Genomic DNA, 24,825 nt, shown 5'->3' with positions numbered 1-24,825 from the left:
ACGGAGTATTTTAGAGCACGTACGTTACGATCGCCGCCGTTCTTTTTTTACATTTTAGAGCGAAAATTTAACTTTTTCCGTAAGAAGAGTGTAAGTCGCATTCAGATAATTCTTCTTACGTTATCTTAAAACTGGGGACAAGTCTTATCGCAGTGTCGTCTCCTTCCTACTACTCCGTGGTTTAGATTCCGTCCGTAGTGTGAACGGTGTATGTCATGTCTGATGATCCGCGAAAGATCTACGTCGTCAGAATTTATCACCCTTTGGCGTACCATATGTGTTTGAAAGAAAAAAAATCATCGTCTAGTACCTGTTGATGTGAAAAAACTGACAAATGTTTTTCAACTTCGTAGAAGATACTTGTTCCAGGTGACATTCAATTTTAAGTAAAAGCATACATACTTGGATATCAAGTAGAAATAAAAAACCTCAACATTTTGAACACTGGTTTATTCTGTTTGCTATTTTTGTAATAGTCTTCCATATTATGCTCTTATACTAATATTTTTAACCCCAATGAACAGACACAGATATATTTACATCGTAACACGTCAGTTTCACAATACTTACAAACCCATACACACAAAAAACTTAATTCTAGGTCACACAACAATCTGCATGACTCTTGAAATTTCGAAGTAATTACAATTACTCCAAAACCATCTGAGTCACTAAACCCAAAATGTAATCCCGATGTAACAAGTTATAAACGAGTGAAAATCTTATGCGAATTTTACATGTAGGCAAAATGCATAATGATGACTAAGTAATCTCAGTCTATCAGTACCTTAGGAACTGTTAATCAAATTGAGTTCATACAAAGTTATCAGTCGACAACAGAGATACTTAGAATAAAGCTGTTGATGCAATCGAATCAAGGGTAATTACTTCCTTTTGTAAATCAGTAGATACTGACTATGACTACTTGGTGCATTATAAGCATGAAATAGATCAGCGATTAGTCGGTATTTGTTAAGAAACTGATGAATAGTTGGGGCAAGCGCATTAAATAATACAAGATGTGTGGGCATCTCCGTATCTTTGGTGTTGCTATAAGTTTGTTTTAACCATAGGTTTGGATTTGCAAAGAACACTTCTGTCTCATTAACGTGGTCATTTTGGCGGTATAAGTTTGGTTCACAAGTCAGAAATCTGGCTGTTATATTAGCGTGCAAGTGACTGTAAAAGGGAGTTACATGGCAGGGCGTGAGGAATAAAATATTGACTTCATCATTGTCTGCGCTTGAAATTTCCTGCCGCAGTATTTTCATAACATCTAAAGAACCTCGTAAATGAATCAGGGAGTAGTAAAGTCCCGGCAATAAATTAGTGAGCACCAAAACGGCCATAAAAACTTTTCGCGGAAAAGGTCCCACAGAGTTGTTTATGGACAAAATCCCACTAGTACTGAGGCAGGTGAAGAATGGGAGTAACGGAAGAATAAACCTAATTTCTTTATGAGGTATCATTGAATAGATGGCCAGAGTCCATCCAATAACCACTAACATAACAGCCTGTATATGGAACTTAGCAGGATGTTGCACGACTTGCCAAGCACCAATTAAAAATATGACGTAGTATAGGCCCAAGATGACTGGGATTCCTATGGTCAAGTACCAGAAAAAAGGCTCAGTACCGTAGATATCGCTAACCCGATTGATGAGATTAATCCGAAAAAATTCTATGTGACTTAAAACGAACTTTCCATAACCAATGGTATCAACCAAGGTCGCTATAGATAAGGTGCTCATTCCTATTCTTAAATAACTGAGAAGGAGAACAATTCTTCCTGAGGTCGGAGTAGTCAAAAGGTGATACAGACATAACGGAGTCCATATCACAGCCGCAGTGGGTCTAACGACGCAGAGCCATGCGACGATCCAAATATAGCTGACGCTCTTGGTGTTACTATCTCGCCATGGAAAAATGGACAGGGCAATTGTCGTTAAGGAAGTCTCCAAGGTGTTGACTAAAGTTCGAGAGGCATAGTAATACCAGAACCAATTGGTGCAGAGGCTGAAGAGGGCCCACTTGTTTTTGGTCCATACGTAGAATCTGTAATCAGCGTAAGCGGAGAGAAGGGCTTGCATAATGCGAGGCGTGATTATTATAAGCGTGGCAAAATCTAGGCCAAAAAATCCAAGGATCCGATAGATCAGCGATATCAGGAACGGATAAATGTAGCTACGTATTCCTTCCCGCCACTCCCAGGTCAAGTGGCCATAACCAAATGCCAGCCGATGAGCAACCTCCACTGACTGCCAATATTCGTCTGCTGCGTCACTCGTTTGCACTAGAAATACCGATGACAATCTCCACGCGATTACGTAGAGTAGAACTCTGGGAATTCTATTTGATAGAATCATTATGTTTGGTTCTTTAATCGCAGTTCCCATCAACAAAAATCAGTTATCACGTTGTCCGTTACGTATAACTTGATTAGGTGCTCCTGCCCTGAAATTTGATATGTGTGTACAGTTTGTTGCCAGGTTAGTCCCAACTGCGCTGGATGACCAGAATTTTATCGAAATAGTTCAACATTCTTGCGCTTTATTTCCAAATTTATCATAGATTTGCCAGACAGAAGTGTAGCAAGAGTAAAATTTCTGTACAGCGAAGGTGGAATTTCTATACATTTTTTGTGAATTTAGTAACAGATTATTTATAGTTTTTAAAGTTGAAACTGAGGTTTTCGTTTCATTTTGTCCGTTTGTTCATACCTATGTATAAACACAAGTTGTGTAAATTTAAAATCTTTGAAGACATATTGTTGGACAACTAATGAAACTTCTCTATAAAAAGTAGTGAAATTCCCCCAAAAAGGCACCTAACGTATAAAAACTTTGCACCGAATACATTAATTAACCCTTTCAGGACTGAATTAGATCTACCACTTTTTTCTTCTCATATAGGACTTCGAACTGTTGGAAAACGCCATCCTTTGGAAAAAAAAACACTTATGGACGAAACTTTTTTTTATGAATTTCGAAATGTGTGTCCACTGAAATGGACAGCCGTTGTTAGAGGGTTAAAGTCAAACTCAATAAATACGAAATATTACGGATATAATATGCCTATTACCAAAAATTCTTCACTCATTTCCAGAAGTATCGACTAAATATTTATCCAAATATCTCACGCATCTTATACTAACAATACAATTGTTCAAATCTTGACTATCGCTAAGACCATCTAACATTTGCTTTGTTAATAAATGCGATTAAAATGGAATCGTGTGAAGGATTCAAAATTGGAAAATAAGGTGAAAAAGTGGAACGTAGTCTACTGAGTTAATCGTACTTTGCCTCATTGCACGTAATAATACATATATTAATTAGGTACTAACGTGGGAAAGGATAATCTTGACCGAAATGACAAATACATATGATAATTAAACAAAATGATATATAATATACATACGTGTTTTTCAATCAGATTAATCGTCGTCATCCAACCGTATAGTTATATTTACTATTCTTATTCTAGTCTGATTCACACCTTTCTGATTTGGATTATATTGCTTATGTGAGTTGATATTCGACAATACGGCATCAGCCAATGAATTCGAATGAGATTAAGAACCTTCAAGCGACTAATGGCTCATCATCTGAAAAAGCGAATAATGATGTGTATTATGAACGACGTGGCTGTTTTTCACCATACGTTTGTCTATGTCAAAGCTAATAAAGGTGCTTTTAAAAAGGTACTGTTGTTGTCACAGCTGATACAGGTATAAGTACACATCGACTAAAATGTAAGTTGTTACTACCGATTTACTTGTATCGAGTATAGAATATTATATAAAGTTCATTGAAATTAAAAAACCGGCCAGGTTTGGCTATACAATAGAAATGTTTTACGTTGTTTTTTATAATCGTATATTTTATTTAAGTATAATGAATATTATATTTTTACTCTCTTTTTTCATACTTGCGTTACTGAATTTTTGACAATAATTATAAATAATAATGCATCAGTTTCTTTTCATTGATTTCTTAATACTTGTGTGATGTAGAATATCAGTGTAGGTATAATAACAGCAGCTCAGCCACAGGAGAATTGGCTTGATTAATCCGAATTTTTTTATATGTATTTTAATTCGTAAAGAAATTATAATTTTATCAATTATGATGTTACATCTCCCAGACCTCGTATTCCTTTCCCACAATCTTATAGTCACTTTACACCAAGCAACTCTCCTTATCTTCACCGAATCAGCAGGAACTTATACATCTTTCAACTGCAACTAGCAAGGCTCCAACATTTTCTAAATTCGCTACTTCTTTCCTAGCTTTCGTACAATAATTATACCTCTCCATGACAATCAAAACCTATCCCTCAAGCCGTCTACTGTCTTAAATCGTCCACCTCCCTTAGAACCGATCTCTTCTTTTTTCTATCATTTCCTGCATTGGGAGTATTCGCACGTAAGTGCATAATCGACGTGGGCAAACCTTAAAATACCTTCATAACACCTTAGCTGGGCGTAGAATTATAGGTTTCGGATACCACTCATCGAAGTCTACGCGTTCTATTCCGTGAGAGTGATTTAAATTTAATTATTATGATGATAAATTTATTTAACAATTTGCATTTAAGAATTTTTTAGTATTTACATATGATCATATCTAATCGTATATATGCTTTTATCTGATAATACATATATGTTCAGACATCGCCAAAATTCATGTACGATCATATCTAAGTATATACGGTCGGACATGGACTTGTTTTTCTTGAGTGCGCGTGTGTAAAAATTCGAGGGATTTTAGTTCATTGTCAGCAAAATGGCGCGACTCCAATGTATATCCTCAGTCAACGCTCCAAGTAGTAAATCTTTATTTGCAATCATTCGAAAATGAGCTAGGTTTCAAAAAAGCTGAAAATTGGCATGATTTTGAACATTATTTAAACAGACGTCTACTTTAGTTGACTGGAGATATAAATCAAAACTGAATAAATCAAAGACCAGAAAGAATCATGCTGTTGCATGCATAAAAATATGAACCATGTTTCTTCGATGATATTTGTTCAAATTTTGAAAAAACAACAGGTGGTCGCTCTTGGACAAAATCCGGTGTTCACTTGTTCATTGTTGGGGAGCGCCACCGTACGGAACTTGGATCGTGAGGCGAGCAATAGTTTTTACTTATCGAGTATATAATTGGAAGTAGGATAGGAATTCCGAATACGATGTGAGCAGCGTTAATTAAAAATAGTTGATTTATTTACGGTTTATGTAAACCAAATCTGGATCACTGTGACAAGATATTTAGTAATCTAGTCGGTCTGTCCGACGGTGACACGGCAAACCAAAAATACTAACCTAATTTACTCAACTTTGTTTGCCATTATTTTCAAATTTTATATTTTACCAAGCTACAATTAATGTTATTGAGAGAATCAAGTTCTTCAGCACAATTATTCAACTATGATTTTTCAAACAAAGTGTAATCAACAGGATTTGATGTGCAATGTTGGTGCACCCATAGAATCTTATCGGCAGAGCGATACTTGTTTTAATAAATATTATGAGTTTGCAAAATATCTGATTTTATCTACTTGTTGCAGAAAATGTGGTTTCTAAATATGGCAATACGCAGATATGCTGTTTATGCAACGCTACCTGTTGCAGCTGTTGTTGGTTCTATTGGTTATTACATCGAGGGTTGGATATCAGATCGCTATACACCTTCAGCTGCTCCGATTACGCAGCAACGACAAGATCGACTTCTGGAAAATATTGATTCAACTGCGACAAAGAAAAAACACAATCCATTAGAAGTGAATCTGTCTCCGTCATTGGCATGAGATCGAGTTTTGGCAATAATATATTTAGTAACTACTGATACATGAATAGTAATTGGACTCACAGCAAGAAACATGGACCTTCACTGTTGTCACATTTGTTTGTAATACTTGAAAACTTTGCTGAGCTCATTACTAATCATTTTATTGAAAGAGTAGCAATTGACTTCTCACACCAATTGTGTATAAATATACTTCTTTGTAGTTTATATATATTTTATACTGAAATCTTGTGTAAATATTTAATATTTATTTAATTATACTGATGAATATTAAAAGTAGGTGAATTCATATGGAGCTGAAATGAAACTTAAAAATCAAGAGGAGTGGTGCAATTTGTTTTAGGTTTAGCCTCATTAGGGCAGCAATTCATTTGCTGTGCAATATACTTTATTTCAGTTAATTCAGCTGGAGTCTAAAGCCAAGAGGGTCACAGTTCTGTGATAATGCGCTACCCTTGACACGAAAGTAGTACCTTAATCACAGAATAGAACCAAAATACACAAATGCTGGCTTCAAAGTCCATAAATCTATTGAATGCTGATGGAAATTCTATATAAATCTCTTCTTATATTAATCGTATTATAATAATCATTGCATATCACATTATACTTGGTTCTCGATTTTACTGCTCTTGAAATCCAAATTTGTATGTGACGCTGTGCTTATAGGTTTGTCCAGGTCGCAGGATACTATTTGGGAAATTTTCCTGAAAAATCATTCAAACGTTTTATCGTCGAGTAAGAGTGCATGGAATTGTGAAAAAAATGCAATACCAATCAAAAAAAATACAGAGACACGTACATGGTTCACAGCATCTGGGTAATTCTGTGTCTCTAGGCAAAATGCTCCGTGCTTAAAATACTGCTGGCCGTTTTTGCCGACAATGCCTTTAGTCTTTTCATCTGGGAACCCGTTGCTTGTATACAGCTGAACACCTGGCTGGTCAGAGTACACCTCCAAATATCTTCCAGTATTTGGATGTAATACTCTTGCAACGAATCTATCTCCCTTAGGCCCATCATCATTCGGCACACAGAAGTTATAATCATATCCTCCGCCGGGTACTTTAGGAAGAACATCTCCAAGCTGTTTAGAAACTCTAAGATCCATTATACTGTTAGCAACTGATCTAATTTCACCAGTTGGTATGCTTCCTTCATCCGTCACTGTCCAGCGATCGGCATTTATCGTTATCTCATGTTTGTACAGTTCTGTGGCATTGCCACTCTGGAATTAAGACAAATTATTCAACAACTTGGAGTACTAAAAGAAATGACATTTTTCATTTCCCAGCTTTTTTACATTTATATCGCAGAAATGAACCGTCACGCAGCTATACAAACAATTATAACTAATTAGCCTTTGACATACTATTTGTGATCAGTGTCAAGAAAATATCGTGCAGATACAGTCTTTATTCAACGCCTGCACTATGTTTATCTCGCGTGGAATTTTTTTCTCAAGAAATGAATGCCACTTACGTGTCCGAACAAGTTGAAGTAACTATGATTAGTTAAATTGATGGGAGTGGCTTTCGTGGAAACTGCAGTCATCTTGATGACCAATCTTCCATCATTGGTAACGCTGAATTTTACAGTGGCGATTACTGCACCTGGATAGCCCTCCTCTCCGTCACAACTCAACAGCGTCATCCAAACTGCATTATCCCTGATTGTGGCATTCCAAATCTTCTTGTCCCAGGCTTTCAACCCCCCGTGAAGACTGCCTCCCGGAACGTTTTCAGCCACAGTATACATCACTCCGTCAACATTGAATTTGGCTTTTCCAATCCGATTAGCAACTCGTCCAACAGTTGCTCCAAAGTAAGGGTTGTCACTTCCGAGGTAACCTTTGCGAAAGAATTGTCAAAGTCGTTAAAAATATTTGAGGTATGAAAAATACCATTTGTTGCAGTATTAGCAGCAAAGCTTCTGCGAGTTCAGTATTGAGCTCAGGAAAAGCAACGCTTGGAAAGACTTGGTCGTAAAACATGATACATTCCAAGAATTCTTACATATCATTGATTTTCATGCTGTGTGCAGGATTGACTTATCAACGACAATTATCTACCTTCAATGTTATCGAAGCCAAGAACGACATCATCAATATTTCCATGCTTGTCAGGCGTTCTAATGGATTGTATTGTTGCCCCATAAGAAATAACGTCAACTTCAAAGCCATGCCCATTTTTCAATGTAAATATCTCCACTTTCTCGCCTTGAACCGTTCCCCATGGTTGGCGTGTCACCGACATAGCTTCAGAGTTGGCAAAACTTGCTCTGAAAAATAAAATGAAAAACGCCGCTTGATTGAACTTATCTATATAACTTTATCAGTAAATAGATTGGAAAAAAAAGTACGATAATATTTTAAACTGCGGTACAGGTTTCAGCGTACGGTTTGCCATACAAGTCTGATTCTGTCATGAAATTTCTAATACACACGTATTGTACAATTATTGTAATAGAGTTAATACTTTAAGGGATTCTGGTTTACCGCAGCAAGAAGGTTCTCTGTACAACTGGCGTGTCTAGAGACTCAGTCAAAGCTCCTTACCAGCTATCAGTAGTTATTGCTACCCGTGTAGGACCGGCACACATACAGACAAACCCAATCAGTCCCCTTATGAAATTTTATTGACCATAAGTATGTACAAGTCAACACCATGCAGGCATTAACTGGCTGATGTTACACTGACGGTATGTGTAACATTACGTTTTCGATAATAGGTTGTTTGAAATTTTCCTATCTTCAAGTGATTTATCTATATGTATACATATAAGGGGCGTGTATTTCTAGGATTTAAACGAAGTAGAAATAGGGCAAAAACATTTGTTGCGCATTTTGCAGAGTGACGTATTGTGGGACATACTTGGTTAACGGCAATACAAAGTCAGTTTATTTGTAAAATCAGAGTCCTATATGAACGCTAACATTTCCTTTACACAAATCCTGTATAAGTAGGTATAGGATTTCATCAGATAGTCAAATATTTAAAATGTACAAAACTGTCGTATTGACCGTACTTTCTTGTACTACGAAGTTTTGTTTTTCCGAGAGTTGCCGAGCTAGGACAATACCCCCTCAACTGTACTTCGGCCTTTGTTTTCGATCGAGAATTGATATTATTGATAATTGAATGTTTATGAGTCATCATGGGCAAGTGCGCGTTAGACACTGCGCATCATGGCATAGTTGCCATTTTGCTCCAATTTTTGCAGCTTGATTTCCGTACCCTTTGATATAATTAGGGTCTGACTGTAGACACGTGCTTATGATGTATACTATGTTACTGTGTTACTATTCACAAGTGTGTTTGCTAATTCGTAGCGTCAACTTGCTTTGCCTGTTCGTTACGGATTGTGAAATAATAGCGAAGTGAAACGGACATAAACTCATTCGGCATGTCTCAAAGATTTCCGGCACTTGACTGACCACGTGGATGATGCGTATACATATATTAAATTATGTATAACAATAATCATTTCTTCCGGGATCTTGTAGTTGGTAAGTTATTTACTCTCTTTACTAATAAATCGAAATTGATCATGTGTGATCCGTACTTCACTATAGTTATCAGTTGGCGTTATGACATTGTATAATGATGTATGGAAAGACAAAACTCTGTTTTATGATAATTATACTCTTGTTATCATTGCCAAATTGAAAGAATTCATACAAAAAGCAAACCTCAGCAATTGTTCATTGACCTAGTACTTGAATTTCAATAAAATCGGGACATATTTGAAAACTATAATCAGAAATTAAGTTGCAAACTAAGAATGACCAGAAATGATCAATTATTTTTTCCCGATTAATCGAGTATAATCGATTACTTTTCAAACTTCAATAATCGGCAGACTCGAGTATTTTTCCTCGCAATCGGTTTTTGTATTTTACCCTCATTAACCTCGCAATGTAATATCAATTTGTGTGTTTAGAGTATCAATCACTATCATTGCCTTCCTTACCAAGTGCCTGTTTGATATAATAAGTGATAGATAAACGAGTATTTTCACCTGAAATTGAAAAATGTATTGTATCAAACTATAAATGTTTCAAAATTTTGTCGCTATTAAGACTACATTAACGAACTTTTGGTTTCATATGCATCGTTTTCCTAAAAATACGAAATACTAGATCAAGCGATTAATTTATTGTACTCAAGTAATTCATGCATTGATTAAATTTACGCACGTCGCGTACAACTATAGTATGTGTACTCTGCGCAACTAACTTCTATTGCGAGAAAGTATTGCAAACATCGCCTCCTTGCAGCCGTGCGGCAAACTAATACGCTGTGAAAAAAAAATAAAAATTCTGTGATACCAATTTGTTGGGGTTTGATTACGTTGCCGGTCTGGCGCCGTTGAGAATGCGACATTTTTTTTTACAAAAGTCGCTTTCGGAGTAATTGACGGTAATTGATACGAGTAGAACGAGACACCCTGATCGAAGAGGAGGATAATTAATTGTTTGTACTGCGCAATACGAAGAATGAAATAAAAATAAAACATCAAGTAGATATCTTTGCTTTCGAATATTGCAGGACTGTGAATAATATAAGGTAATAAAAATAAAACATCAAGTAGATATCTTTGCTTTCGAATATTGCAGGACTGTGAATAATATAAGGTAAGCGATAAGTGCACAGCAAATTTCGCTTTTTCTTTTTGCTGTTGCCTGGTCATAATTACGTTCTTACCCGATTCGCAAGACGATGATAAACATAACAGAATTTACTGGGTGCATCATAGTGGACGATGAGTGTAACATTGAGACTTGAGTTAATTAGTAGTCGTCTCGGCTTGTCAGTCTATTCTGACTTCATCTGCACGAATATTATATTTCTTCAGTGTTTTTTTTTTTTTTTTTATATATTTCACAACTGCACGGTACAGTGTCTCGTTGTAGATAATTCCTTTCCAGACGGTGTAAGAGCAGATGATTGATGAAAATTTTCCAACCACAGTTTGCAATGTTTCACGTAATAATTAGTTGTAGGTATAATAGTTCCTAGAATTGTTACGTAGATCAATTATAATTCTTCGAATATATGTACGACGCACTGTGTGTAACACTAGGTATATTGTTTTCTCGCAATTGTTCACGTATTTTACCGACTCTGATACAGACTGTTAAGGAAATTTTCAAGATATGTATATGCAATTCGCAAGATCTGCAATGTATGCACACAGCTGACAAGCAGAGATATATTAATGCTTGAAGTTGTACAAATATTGTTTGACGGTTTGCAAGGGTAAAAATACGACGACTATCTATAACGTGACCACCAACTTTCACGTCTGAAGGCTGCCTTACGATTTTCACCGGTTTTATCTTCCTTACTGACCGTTCACAGCGACACGGGTATTTTACCGTTAATTCGCTATAGGTGAACTTTGATTTTTTTCTCAGGTATTACAGATGCGAATGATGCTACATTATGAACACGTCTTAGAAATAGTTATATCTTAATTACTACACCGCTCTAAAATGATCTGCGGTTCTTTTATCGGGATTATTACGTACCATAATATAGTTAATCGCAGGTACATAATACCATACGGTAGATATGCGGTCACATTTACGTACCAAAATGAGATTTTTGATAATTGCTCGGATCTACATGGAAAGAGGGGTTCGCTGATTAACCAGAATTAGCTGTACGAGTTAGCATCGTCTTCCAAGAGGCAAGAATTAAGTAATATGTTTTTAAATGGAGGATCAGTTTTTGAATCTCCCGCCGAGAGACCCCTTATTCTTTGCGCGGTCGAAATTCAAAATTCAGTAGCGAATGATTCTACAAACCAATAAATTGTATATCGTATCAAAATTTCTTGTTTAGTAATGCACTGGGGAAATTCCACCGTAGCAATCAATAACATTCGATGAGTAAGTGTTGAACATGACGCACCTATTAGAGGCTGGATCACGTGAGCAACATGTAAACGTTTTAACATCTCGATTACACCTATGCAGATTTATCGATATGCCTCATTCTGTAATACTTAGTGGTTTGCGTGAAAATAAATTAAGGAGGTTCAGTTTTTTCCTTATTCGCAAAATGAATGCATATTACTGTCTATTAACATTTAACAAATGTCCAATCCTATTCTTCGGGTATAACGATTTCTTTACCGCAGTCGGTATTAGTTAGATGCCAATTTTACCTACACGTCTGAATTTTGAAACCGGTAAGGCCGTTGGTCACGAAAGAATTTCTCATCTCGTCATCATCTGCACAATAGATGTAGATTATACTTATGACAAATTCTTGATCGAATGGAACTAACCCAGTTTTATACTAATTATCTACGGAGGGCGTAAACACATTAGTCACGTGTCGATAAAGTACGAATGGTCGATTTACTATCGTGAAGGAAATCTTGCAGTAAACAAGTATGCATGGCAGAAACTTTTATTACAAAATATATTTTCCGCATACGTATAATATTGCCTCTTTATGTGTAATGCAATGCAAGGTCCTGCTTTAATACGCCGGTATAACCGGCACAAATTTTGATACATCTTTCGCAAAATCGACAATTACGATCTGTTTCAAAACTGGTTAATCCAGTTTGCTGGCAATATTTTTTTTTCTGAGACTTGAGCCAAGATTTTGCGCGCTATTTGAGGCAGACTGGTATTTTCAATTGGAAATTTCAAGTGGCGCTTGTCAACGATGATCAGGATGAAGAAATTCACTCCGCCTCCGTAGTCACTGCTCCTTACATTTCATTTTTATTAAATATACATGACCATGAAAATTATGTAATATGGATTTGCCATCAAAACCCTCGCAGTGCAAATCTGGATTCGATCGGGTAAACACGTATACATATATAAGGCAGGTATAGAAGGTACACCCCTATTTTATGTATTTTATTATATAATCTATACTTCATGATTTATTATGTGGTTTGTTATGTATTGAATCGTATTCACATATTAAATTACATGATAAGATACATCGAAATATCGGTCAGAAGTTATGACTCATAACGTTAGGTGATTTATTATAGAATGATTTTCAGTAGGGCCGATAGTTATTTCACGGATGATGAAACCTATAGAGATTATGTTAATTTCTAACCACGAGCCAAGAACTTATTATGAATAGAAAGGTTAACAATACTGCAACCACTCCAATTTTGAACTTTGGATTAAAGTATAATTCTCGACGACTGTATAATATTTTAAGAATAACTTCAATGTCTAAAATGCGTTTCAATTTCATGACTTTGTTTATCAAATAAGTCTTAAGTATCGTTATGTAATGTAGAATTCAATGTTGTCTAATTGGAGATCTTTAGTTGTGATAAATATGTGTAGTTAAGTCTTACTACTTCTATCTCTATTACGTTTTCGACTTACACGAAATTGTACACCAGGCTTCCTCCATGTCTACATGCTCTAATTGTTAGCACGAATCCTACATTATACTTTACCCACGACGATACAATACATCTGACGAGATAAAAGAACAAGGACAAAGATTTCACACGAGTCGCAAGTCATTTTGTAACAATGCAACGGGTTATAGACACATAAATACGACACGTACATAAATTTGAACTGAACTGAATTGTTACACAGTTATAGTTAATAAATCTGGCTTGTCCACCTCTACATAAAAATATTCAGAAATAAATAATTGCATGTATCAAAAATTTGTAAATTCTCCGGCAAAGAAGCCTTATAAATATTTATATGTATTGCGTCGTCAGAATATTATGCCGAGATTTCGAAAAAATTACGTTAATTTTTGTTGCATCCTTTAGCGTGTGATGTGTGCTGACTTGCGTGCAATTGCACCTGCATCGGCTTAAACGTTGGCTTCTTCGCGATATGTAGGTCTGCACGAATTCGCATACACGTGTCATACACAATATTGTACACGGGTCCATGTATAATTGCATGTATATACAATGTACATAAAGCTAGCTGCCACAAAGCGGTTGGAAAACACCTTCGCTCGGCGCATACAAATAGACACGTATATACGCGAATTGAATTGATCGTAGAATGCATATTTCGCAGCTCACTGTTTGTCGACTGCGATTGTCATTGTGACGAATTTTTTTTACTTTAAAAATTCTACTTTCGCATCCTTTTTTTTTACGCACAAGTAAGCACGACGCATAATGCACCATGTTAAATTACGTCCGTCAGCCCTCGTGACGTCGTAAGATGTTTACCATTTCAAGCCTGCTAATCCACTGTTCAAAATACGTAGGCTATATTTGAATCCGATAACGATTGCCGGTAAATGTTCAGAGCTACGAATTTGAGTAACCGAATGTACTAGGATTTAGAGTTTGCGGTTTATTATTATACAATTATTTACACTCACCTTTACTCCGAAGCCTCGCAGCCTTGTAAGTTCCTACGCAGTTTCGGATTAATTCGAGTTTGCCTTACCTTGTCACCATTCGATATTTTCACGTTTGATTTTAATCGATTCTGAATCAGCGGTTGCTGAATATTCTCCGGGTAAGAAATACCGGGACAGCACCTCTTTCTGACACATCCCTGAGCCCTCGTGGCAGACGGCGCCTGCGCAGTTGCTGGTCGGCAAATCTCGAGCGTTGATTGGTCGATTTTGAGCCGTAAGATCGTCGATGGCAAAAAGCCAACAAATCGCGTTTCGCCCCTTCCCACCAAGGTAGATTTTACCGTACCAATCTCTTACATGCGCAATCCTCGCCCATATACTTGGTGACGTTCAACGGACGCGTTTCGTACAATTATCTAGCTCGCTCTCGCTGGATAATATTTTTGTTTTGTATTGTAAGTTTGACAGAAATTTGTTACTCACAGTCGCTCTACATCACACATCGATAAGTAGAACTGCTGTAAACGATAAAGGAAAAGTGAAGCGTCAGATTTTGCGATAAAAGCGTAATCGTTGGAACTAAATACCTGCAGCTTCGGTCTTACGTAGCGGTTTTCATTCACGACCTACAAGAGCGAAAGCCGCAAGTCTATAATTAGCCTTCCAGGCTGAAAACTCAGTGGTAAACAGCAGTGCTTTCTCGCATACGGTAAACGTAAAGCGACCGTCGATCTTCACATATCTCGACTTCGACTGCGTCGCTTTTAGCAAATCTGCGGACAATGGGTGTTCAAAACAAGGTACGTGAACTCGAACGATTTAATTCTACGCCTTCCACAGTAGCGCTTCTCCGATTTTATGTTACAGGGCGTTAAATCGACGCTGGCTCCTCGTTTTTACGCAAGCCGTTATTACGCGTCGTCTTATCCCATCCCTAGATTCCGTATCTGGGACGCTTTCAAAACTCGCCCTTGTACAGCCACGACGTTTTTAAATCATCAAGGTGACGTTTGCTGCCGTCGGCTCACGTAAACTTCGAGAATATTTCTCAAGCGCCAGCTCTCATTCGACTCACAATCGCATTGCGTTGCAGCGCAACGATTATAAGGCGAATACTATGATGTAAAAACAATATAATCAACACAGTTTCTCCCGCATTTTATTTACCGCATGCTTGAGCTCTGACGTAGGTGACGATGAGACACATATGTAAATAACCTCATGTTTACAAAACCACGAACAAGGTTCAAAACCATGATTTCAAGACAATCGAAGGCACGCTTTTATATGACTCTAGGTGCAACAACCGCAATTTGCAATCGTTGCTCTTGGAGCGTTGACGCAGAGGTTCTTTTTATCGGTCAGGAATTCCGCCGTCAAGCCTTGGCGCAGGAAAAGTAATCGCTATGTTGCTATGATTATTCGTAACTGCTACTGCAGAAATTGTATCTCTTGGTTCGTTCCTTTCCATCGTTTTCTGCTGCTCCTGCATGTGCACGGTATTTATAACTCGCGGGAAACTGTTTTCTCCTCCCATTTTCGAGCTATTTGTACGCGTGCATAATGCAGCCGAGACGGGAAAATATAGGAAATATATTGTATCGTGCCTGATATGACGGCGAAACGACTTGGACCGGGAAAATATTTAAATGAAGTGAAAGATCCATTTGTATTTAGAAAAACTTTGATGATGCGGGATGATTTCAGTCAGGAACACGATCGAGTTTACTATCCGTTAAGTACACGCGAAAATGCATTATTTATTCAACGTATGCAAATTGCGCTTAAATAAATTACATTAGGTACTCCATTGCGCAAGTGGAGTCTTCGATATAGATTAGCCAATTATTTCAATCCTTCAAATCAGTATTGCACTGATACACAATCTTCGCAGAAGTTTTGCAATTCACAAATTCAAATTATCGATAGATGAGTTGTTGTATACCGTCCAACCCTTTGAGTCATAATGGTAGGAGTATCCTTACCACCTATTTTATATCCATTTTTTGTATAATATGTAGAGAACTTGTCAATTTATTTCCCTATGGTTTTTTTTTTGTTTTTGCTATTTCTGATAATATACCACTATAGGTTTGCAATGCTTGAGAGTAATTATTCCGATATAATGTAAATCATTATTATTAGAAAGAAGTTGATTGAAAATTGAAAGAATGATTCATTTCAGAGAAAGTTATCCTTCTACACATATACATGTTTTACATAGGAATCTGAAATCTGATTACAAATATTCAAGATGGCGGATCCAATATGGTGGAGGAAAATTTCAAATTTGACCAAATCCGGAGAAAAAACGCTGTTCAGAGGTTTTTGGGGTCACTGATTACAAATCTGAAATCAGATTTAAAAAATTCAGAATGACGAACCCAATCACCGAGTCCGAAAACGCGTGCATAGAGTTGTTTGACTGGATTCGATCAGATTTGCAATTTTGGCCGCCATATTGGATCCGCCATCTTGAATATTTGAAGCCCGATTTCAGATTCGTAATCGGCGACTCCAAAAATCATAGAATACTACCTTGTTGTCAACGTCCTATTATAAAAGATGACTCAGTACAATAATGTGTGAACTCGAAGGGTTAAGAAGCGAACATGAAATTGCCCTCTCATAAACCGGCGTCAAACGGTATTGATCTAATTGCGTTGAATTCAATCGGGTCTTGAAGGTAAATTTCGTTTCAATTGTCTCACACAACTTTGTATAGCATTGAAAGTGAAACAGAAAATGCGATCGTATTATATCTTTACTGCCACGTATGCGGTTTGTTTAACCGGAATTGATTGTAGAGGTTTTTTTCCTAGAACGTATAACCATATTATCGAGAGTTACCTACGGTCCAAACTCGGGTCCAAGGTTCACGATTACTCTGACATGCTCGTATAAATGATGAAGTAGCATTGTTATCGGTTGACGTCTGGTATATTGGTCTTAAATATCCCTTGAATGTAGTTCGCAACTTAGATGTATGGCAAACTTTTAATATCAGAATAATGCATACAAATATCATTACAACACATACGAGAAATTGATTGTTTTCTTTAATGTCATTCGTACATTAAATTAGCGGATGGATCAATAGCGGGTTGAAACCAATTCGATACCGACGCCAATGAATACACATTATAGATATGATAATGCCTAATATTATCTTCATTTATGGCCCACTTGTACTGATCGTTAATATCCAATCGATGCCAACGATAAATATTTTGTTTAATCGATATCTTTCGTCGTGTTATCAAGGAACTATTCATAATTTATGTACACTATTGGTGAGATCCTTGGAGACGACGGTTCGTTTTCATCTTCTCAAGTAGGTACATACGTCAATTGATCGCGTCGAAACGACACATTCTTATATTTACATATACGTCAATCGATTCTATACGAAATCCTGCCATTTAAAAGTAGTTTAAAAAAAAAAAAAAATACACGACTGTTATAATTATTTCGAATATTTTTCTACGGAATTATTCCTTAGCCGTATATTATTTTCGTCAGTTCGAGTATTTATATTTATCTTGCTGCGCTGCAAGGACAGGAACTGTTTACGCATTTCTTAGAGTGTATAGTCGTACTAGATTAACATAAAGTAACGTATTTACTAGTCAATGGCAGCAGCTGTCTGCAAGTAAATATAAAGTGTCCCTTGAAACTGTTTTAATACACTTATAATACACTTACAGCTTCAGAAAGAATCTTCGTTTCTTTCTCTATATTTCATACTTTCTGTTACATTATCGCCTAGCTGTATCACCGCAACTCGTTGATAGCAGCAATACCGATTGTTATACTGCACTGAACATATGTTGTTTGAAACAATATACCACCGTTCAAGCTGTTTAATCAATAGATATAATATTAACACTTATAACTCTACGTATAACTGCGCAAATTACCACATACTTGACAATTATTATTAAAGCATCTACTTTTACTCTAAAAATTCGACGAGATTTTGTTAGTGTAAATTGGCGTAATGATAACTGCTAATGATAAACCCATGTGCATATGTAGGTATAAATCGTTACCAAAAGTTTCATTCCAAAAAAAAAAAAAAAAATGTCAACTTATACTCGTGTATTGCGAAATATATGTACATACATACCTTTATACATGCAGTAAATACTTTCGGTATTGCCTGATATTTGTTACGCAAGCTTCATGACCTTGTTTCATTTTATCCCTGGGTAATATATATTATACATATATATGTTATTTGTCGTCGCAAAGTGCGTAACGAAATATTAAAATTTTTTTAGAAATAATGTATAACGTACGCGAATAATATAGAAAAAATGATCATTAATATAAATTGACCAATATCAGTTATGTAAATTACTGTAAAAAAGGGACGGAATATTTAGTCCTTGATAAAAGACTGTAATTTAATTTAACGCATAATCGCATCAAATAATTGGAGTGCGTTATTTGTTGTAAAAAGGCCTTTTTCTTACACGCCGTGTCTGCCAGCTCAAGCTGTAACATTCAAGCATCGTGAGAATATTATTGATCCTTTAACATCGCGCAAACGCGGATAGCTTTGCTGGTGATTTTTCAGGGGGCAGTTTCGTACGATCTTCATGAATGTTCGCGTCGTATGATGAACGGATCATCACGATACGAGTAATTTTACTTGATTGAGATAACGATTTGATCATTGTGTGTAAAATGTATATTATCGCATTGATGCAGCCGAAGCTACTTTAGATAGACGGATTTTTATCTTCTTATCTATTCCCAATATTAGCTTTTGTATAATAAACCCAATACTGTTTCAACAATAATTCGTCCCAGTTCTTTTGTGGCTACATTGATCTAAGATTATGCTCCGAATTTTCCGCTGCACGCGATACGAATCTTCATAAATATTGAGATATTCTTGTAAATTTTATACCTCATTATTTCGTTGTAGATGTCAGAGCAGAATCCGGAAATGAGAGAGACTGCAGCCCGAATTTGTCGTGATTATTTACACGGTGCATGGAAGTATGTTACCGCGGATAATATCGGCTTCAAACGAATCAGGTAAGCTCGCAACCATTTACACATTCATTCGCTAATTTCAATTGACGATAGCGATAAATTTTACCTTTACGCAAATTATGCATACCTGGAGTATGAAATTGATTCCTAACGTTTTGAATCATATTTATATATAATTCTTGCATTCGAATCGAAGTTTTTAGCAATATTATGTAAACAAAACATACACCGAAATCAAGAAAACTTTCTTTTTGAATATTGACGACTGAATTACAGATAAATAGTTGTTTAAAAGAAACAAGAACGCAAATTTATGAACTACAATTTTTTTTTTTTTTTCCCGGTTTATGTACCATACCTCACTTGAACTGGAAATTTGTCTTGTACAGATGCGTACAGATTGGTACATTCGTGTCTTTTGTGTCTTGTGACTCACATATTTTTTGGCTGCTTGTTTAAACGTAGAAGAGACTTCATTAAAAGCGTGCTATTACGCAAGAACTGTGGAGTCTAAGTTATCGTATTCATCGTACTAATAAGTTAAAACGTAGTAGCGTCAAACAGTGTGAAATGAAAATAGAAAAAAGGAATCCAGAATTTAATTCTGATTAGATAAATATGCCACATTTCAATTTCGATAGAAATTAGCTCAGCTGAGTGAAAATTGCTATGTCCATTTCAAGATAATCTATATTTAAATGAAAATATTTTTAACTGTAACTGTTAGTATATTTTTCTCTCGGAGTTGTTGCGTTTCACCAAAGTTATGTACGGATGTATTTAGATTAGTCGTCGTCTTTCATTTTTTTATCACGTTAACGCATAGTCACAAACTAATCCTAATTGTGTCCTACTTGTAGCGGCGGCTTGAGTAACTGGCTGTACAATGTGGAGCTTCCGGAAGGAGCCGCACCTGTACGAGGAGAGCCTCGCCAGGTGCTTTTGCGACTGTACGGACAAGTCCATGGAGAACGAGCACTCGAAGGACTGATTACAGAGTCTGTGATTTTCACTCTTTTGTCAGAAAGACGGCTGGGCCCAAAGCTGCACGGCATATTTCCTGGTGGTAGAATCGAGGAATACATTCCAGCAAGGCCCTTGCTGACCAAAGAACTCGCTGACCCGTCTCTCAGTGTCCTAATCGCTGAAAAAATGGCCAACATACATTCGATGCAAGTTCCCATTAGCAAGGAACCTACCTGGCTATGGGACACCATGGCAAGATGGCTCGACACTGCTACGGATGTCCTTGAAAACCCTGGTGAAGTGGATCCAAAACTATTGGACAACGTCAATGTACTCAGATCCATGGATTTGTCTCAGGAAGTTAAATGGCTTAGGTACAATTTGGAGCGTTAATCCATTTCACTTCTGGATGTTGGACTGTTTGTTTTAGCTTTGAGATTTTACCTGGTAGTTTGAATATTATAGTAGATTACTTCAAGCGTTACCTTGATTGAAACATTAGATAATGGTGGTTGAATGCAGTAAAGGCAGTGAGGAAAATAATTTCCACCAAGAAATTGAAAAAAAAATATTCATGTTCTTGCAGGTGTTTTATAACGCAGACCAAATTTCCTGTTGTATTCTGTCATAACGATATGCAAGAAGGTAACATCCTTCTGAGGCAAAATACCAAGAAACCAGAATTAGTCCTCATCGATTTTGAATACTGTTCGTACAACTACAGAGGATTCGATGTTGCTAACCATTTCGTCGAGTGGCAGTACGACTACACAGCACCCGAGTATCCATTCTATCATGAGCGAGGAGCAGCTGGCCCTACCAGAGAGCAAAAGGTAAGTTTCAGATAGGACGTAGTTGGCGGAGGGAGAGGGAAATTCAAATCATGAACTTGTTACAAGTGATGGTAAGAGATATTTTACGACAAACCAAACCTACCTTCACACCTCATTCATTGTTGTCAGTTTGAATAAAAAGCATTACGCATAGTTGGAATATAATATTACACGATACGTCAGGGGTTTAGAGCAGCATTGTTACACGCAACAAAGTGTTACAAAATTAATTTTGTTACTTCCGGAAAAATGGTTTTACACAGTGTGAATGATACAATCACTAACTGTACGAACTGAACATTACGACGCATATTCAAATTTCACAATTATACATCCATTCAAAACATTATTAAATAAAATGTATGACAAGCCTGTTTACAATTTGTTGAGAAATTGTATACTGTTGAAACAGCCTCTTTTTTAGTTGAAGTGGCAATAATTTTTTTTTAGATTTAATGAAAGCATATTAGTTACTCATTAAACTACTGGAATGATTTTTTGATAAAGTTGGAAAGTAATCTGATAGATATCACTTTGCGTGTGACGCTCTTTGCTTTCTCCATGTAATATTATATTGAGGCGCTGAGAAGAGGATAGGACACCTTGGCGTGTGTATATGTTAGTTTCACAGGAACGCGATTCCTTGAGAGAAGGCTGATGCCTGCTATCATCAAATCGATGGGCCAAATCAAATCCCCAGTCTGATGGACTCTGCTCTCGCTGTGCGTTTTGGTGGAAGCTGAGCAACCTGCGCCTATATCAACATGGCGACAACCAGAACCGCATCTGGGCATCTACGACACTAGAGTACCTCTACACGCACTCTCAATAGCCAAAATCTATTACCACCCTTAAAAAAAAAAGATAAAGAAAAAAACGTAACTGTAACGTAACATTCAATCCCAGAACTGTGGCATTCGGAGTTGAAACACTTTTGAAGAGTATGTTTCTCTATTTGCTGATTCATAACAATGACCAAGTAGTTTCATAACCCTAGATATGTAATTATTCATTTATTTCATCAAAGGTCATTCTTCTTACTACAGTTATCACAAGTACTTGGCTTACAGCTAGATTGTAGCTGTATGGAGGTGAGCCAAGATTAAAAAATTTCAATGGATTTCTCCCTGAAGAATATAAGATATATAATGATAGTCATCATCCTTGCACATAATGCAAAATCATCAATAACCATAAAACCCTTTGACTCCATACCTAAAGTAACAGTATTAAAGAATTGGGATCATTTTTTATTTTTCGTACAAAAGTGATTCAATTAATCAATAGTATACCATATTCGTATGCACAACCGAAATCTCATTCATAAATATCATTATAATTAATAAATTTATCATTTTCACGTACAAATTTAAATTACGAATAAACAAAAAATGTATAAATAAATGAAAATGTGCAGAAACAAATTATAACTTGGTTGCTATGCTGAATTTTGTATATAAAGAAACAAACTCTGAAGTTTCTTAAATATTCAGTTTATTTGGAATTGCGTGCCTGTAATCACTCCAATTGTTATGTTCATCTTTTTCTCGATTTTTTTTTTTTTATTGTCATCACAATTCCGGACATGAATACAGTTGATTCGACTAGGTGAAACTATAACAATTGTCCTTTCTACCGTGCAATCTTGCTGCATACGTAAAGTTATAAACTTGTGTGTCCATAAATATTTCAATACCTACCAAAGTATCGATAACATATAAACGAACATTTGGTTGATCATTTATCACGTAAGTTATGTTATTCCTGAGTCGATTGCACTTTTTTCCAAATATCCTGCACTATTATGTGGGAATTCCAGTTAGTAAATGCTATAGTAGTAGATGTCATTCAAACGATCAGAGCCAATAATTAGGTTTTCCTCTTCTCAGCATGCATTAGACTTATTCAATTTCATTCTTGACAGTTAAACTTCATCCGGAGTTACCTGAGGACGCTAAACAAAGAGGGAACCGCGGAAGAAGAACGTATGATGCGAGAAATCAAGACATTCTCATTAGCAAGTCATCTCTTTTGGGGACTCTGGTCTATTGTCAATGCCAAACTATCCCAAATCCCATTTGGCTACTGGGTAAGATATATTTCAAGAAACAACTTGTTACATTGATTTATCAACTTTCAAAAACGTCACTGACTGATACGATTCAATAATTTAATAAGGGAATTCATAATTTTATCAATTTTCTTCAGGATTACGCTGTGAGTAGGTTGAAAAATTACCAAGAGCTGAAAGAAAAAGCAATCGCATTGCAAATGGACCCAGTAGACAGTGGAGTAAAAAGAAAAGTCACAGATATGGACTGAATGAGGTGAAGGGCTTTACGCGATTGGTACCTAAGAGTAATTCTGCACTGCAGAGTAATATTCTTGCTAAACCCTCAACACACAGCCATCAGTATACTCTTCGGAGATTAATGAAAAGTGATCTCCAAATCATGCATTATATGTCATACAGTAGAATCACGGTGTTATCAACTGCTCAAACCTTCTGATGATAACAAGGGAGCTATGATTCATTCCTTAATAGGGTGTGAGCCATTCGCTGAAGTGAATTAATAGGCTCGCGATCCATTGCAAATGGATTCTAGAGTGAAACAAGCCAGTGGCTGCTTCAAGTTGATGGCAACAAGGTTCTACTGTAAATCGCGATTTGTAATTAGATCTTAATGCTACAATATTGCTCAAGTTCAGTTAGATCAAAGCGGGATGAGAACAGAGTCAAGGGGTCTCGATATAAAGGGAAAACATGATAATATAGCTGGTCTGCCGTCCACTTATTGAATTCAATTTGACTTCAGGACAGTAAATCAAGTAAAAATTGAAATTTTAATATTTTGCTTAAAAGACTTTTACTTTTCACGTATCGTGATTTACTTATACCCTTTTATATTCTGTACTTAAAAGCCGCTAATTCCAATTGCCAAATTGACTAATGCATGATAAAATAAACATGTGTATGATGCGCAATGTCTAGCTGGCCCGCTGAAAGACGTGCAGCATGTCACTTGTGACGTCGTTAAAGTTGATTGTTACAATCGACTATGAATTGAAAGTAATGATAAATCTAACCATTGACATATAAGACTAAAATTTTTTAAACTACTGTTATGGTATTTTCGAATGACAGCTAAAGTGATCAACAACTTTCAGTCTGGTGGTTGTACTACGTATACAACATTCAAAAAATTACATCCCGCTTGTTGAAAGATGTATTTTGCCTTCCGTAATAGAAGGCTTTTTATGACTCCTACTTGAAATGTTAGTAGTACTTTATAACTTTTTTATTACTTATTTAAGCTGTGAAATCTCTTCACAATATACTACACTATCATTAGCAATATACGTATAATATGTTTTTAAGTTCGCACGTTGCTATTTTAGATGTAGAGAATAAGGCTGCCCATGGCGGAGGAGAAACTTCGAAAATATTTTCATTGAAATTCAAAAGAAGCGGTCTAAGAACTGATATAATTATCTTTAATTTACATGTAAAATTATCGTGAATTCTAGTGAACTTTGATACAGTCGGGTGAGTGCAAAGAAGTGGCTCACCCTGCAGATATCTGTGATTGGAGAATTTTATTACTACTGTTATGTTACTACATATATAAGATAGACAAACAAGATTTTAGAATTGTCTAATTGTATTTCAATTTAATGTAATAATTATTGTTTCGAAACTATGTAATATTGTTTTATAATAAAGTTTATTAAACATTTTATTTATTTTTTCTCTTATTTCCTTTATGAAAGATTTTATTTTATAAATTATCCTAATGAAAATATGTTTGTCTAACAATTATATTTCCCCCAGCTGCGAGATACATCATAATGAAGGTATGAAAATCTTAC

At 36.2% G+C, this 24,825-nt stretch overlaps 3 protein-coding genes across 17 annotated transcripts; 1 reads left to right on the top strand and 2 right to left on the bottom strand.

Annotated features, from left to right (window-relative positions):
• Nucleotides 1-461: 461 nt before the first annotated feature.
• LOC124179357 (GPI mannosyltransferase 3-like) lies at nt 462-4,346 on the bottom strand. 2 transcript variants are annotated; one of them, XM_046563625.1, is made up of 3 exons: nt 3,931-4,346; nt 3,421-3,607; nt 462-2,454 (listed from the first exon to the last, which is right to left on the bottom strand). In XM_046563625.1, the coding sequence occupies exon 3, from the start codon at nt 2,394-2,396 to the stop codon at nt 885-887; it is 1,512 nt and encodes a 503-aa protein (XP_046419581.1). In that variant the 5' UTR covers nt 2,397-2,454; nt 3,421-3,607; nt 3,931-4,346; the 3' UTR covers nt 462-884. The 2 variants fall into 2 exon arrangements, with proteins under 2 accessions (XP_046419581.1, XP_046419582.1); XM_046563626.1 differs by lacking the exon at nt 3,931-4,346 and adding an exon at nt 3,778-3,858.
• A 1,830-nt stretch (nt 4,347-6,176) lies between these two features.
• LOC124179360 (galactose mutarotase-like) lies at nt 6,177-14,326 on the bottom strand. 9 transcript variants are annotated; one of them, XM_046563637.1, is made up of 5 exons: nt 14,236-14,326; nt 7,882-8,090; nt 7,293-7,660; nt 6,613-7,038; nt 6,177-6,517 (listed from the first exon to the last, which is right to left on the bottom strand). In XM_046563637.1, exons 1-5 carry the CDS (start codon nt 14,244-14,246, stop codon nt 6,434-6,436), a joined length of 1,098 nt encoding a protein of 365 aa, XP_046419593.1. In that variant the 5' UTR covers nt 14,247-14,326; the 3' UTR covers nt 6,177-6,433. The 9 variants fall into 9 exon arrangements, with proteins under 9 accessions (XP_046419593.1, XP_046419596.1, XP_046419591.1 ...); XM_046563640.1 differs by having other exon boundaries at nt 14,168-14,313; XM_046563635.1 differs by lacking the exon at nt 14,236-14,326 and adding an exon at nt 10,517-11,093.
• LOC124179362 (choline/ethanolamine kinase) lies at nt 9,116-24,695 on the top strand. 6 transcript variants are annotated; one of them, XM_046563646.1, is made up of 6 exons: nt 9,116-9,318; nt 19,086-19,198; nt 20,017-20,496; nt 20,709-20,955; nt 22,880-23,044; nt 23,164-24,695. In XM_046563646.1, exons 2-6 carry the CDS (start codon nt 19,086-19,088, stop codon nt 23,275-23,277), a joined length of 1,119 nt encoding a protein of 372 aa, XP_046419602.1. In that variant the 5' UTR covers nt 9,116-9,318; the 3' UTR covers nt 23,278-24,695. The 6 variants fall into 6 exon arrangements, with proteins under 6 accessions (XP_046419602.1, XP_046419601.1, XP_046419605.1 ...); XM_046563645.1 differs by lacking the exon at nt 9,116-9,318 and adding an exon at nt 14,518-14,949; XM_046563643.1 differs by lacking the exon at nt 9,116-9,318 and adding an exon at nt 16,329-17,483.
• The last annotated feature ends 130 nt before the right edge of the window (nt 24,696-24,825 follow it).

Source organism: Neodiprion fabricii, chromosome 4 (genome assembly GCF_021155785.1).
Source record: "Neodiprion fabricii isolate iyNeoFabr1 chromosome 4, iyNeoFabr1.1, whole genome shotgun sequence".
NCBI classification, from domain to species: domain Eukaryota; kingdom Metazoa; phylum Arthropoda; class Insecta; order Hymenoptera; family Diprionidae; genus Neodiprion; species Neodiprion fabricii.
Note: the sequence above shows the minus strand (reverse complement) of the source record. Positions and strands in the feature narration are given on the sequence as shown.

Excerpts from the sequence above, each read along its gene's own strand:
- LOC124179357 (XM_046563625.1), bottom strand. The coding sequence starts at position 2,396 with ATGGGAACTGCGATTAAAGAACCAAACATAATGATTCTATCAAATAGA.
- LOC124179360 (XM_046563634.1), bottom strand. The coding sequence starts at position 8,968 with ATGATGACTCATAAACATTCAATTATCAATAATATCAATTCTCGATCG. Across the intron at positions 8,091-8,837 it reads AAACTTCGTAGTACAAGAAA|AGCAAGTTTTGCCAACTCTG; the intron begins GTACGGTCAATA and ends TTTATTTTTCAG. Across the intron at positions 6,518-6,612 it reads ACCCAGATGCTGTGAACCAT|GAAAATTTCCCAAATAGTAT; the intron begins GTACGTGTCTCT and ends ATGATTTTTCAG.
- LOC124179362 (XM_046563643.1), top strand. The coding sequence starts at position 17,430 with ATGTACACTATTGGTGAGATCCTTGGAGACGACGGTTCGTTTTCATCT. Across the intron at positions 19,199-20,016 it reads ATCGGCTTCAAACGAATCAG|CGGCGGCTTGAGTAACTGGC; the intron begins GTAAGCTCGCAA and ends TCCTACTTGTAG. Across the intron at positions 20,956-22,879 it reads GCCCTACCAGAGAGCAAAAG|TTAAACTTCATCCGGAGTTA; the intron begins GTAAGTTTCAGA and ends CATTCTTGACAG.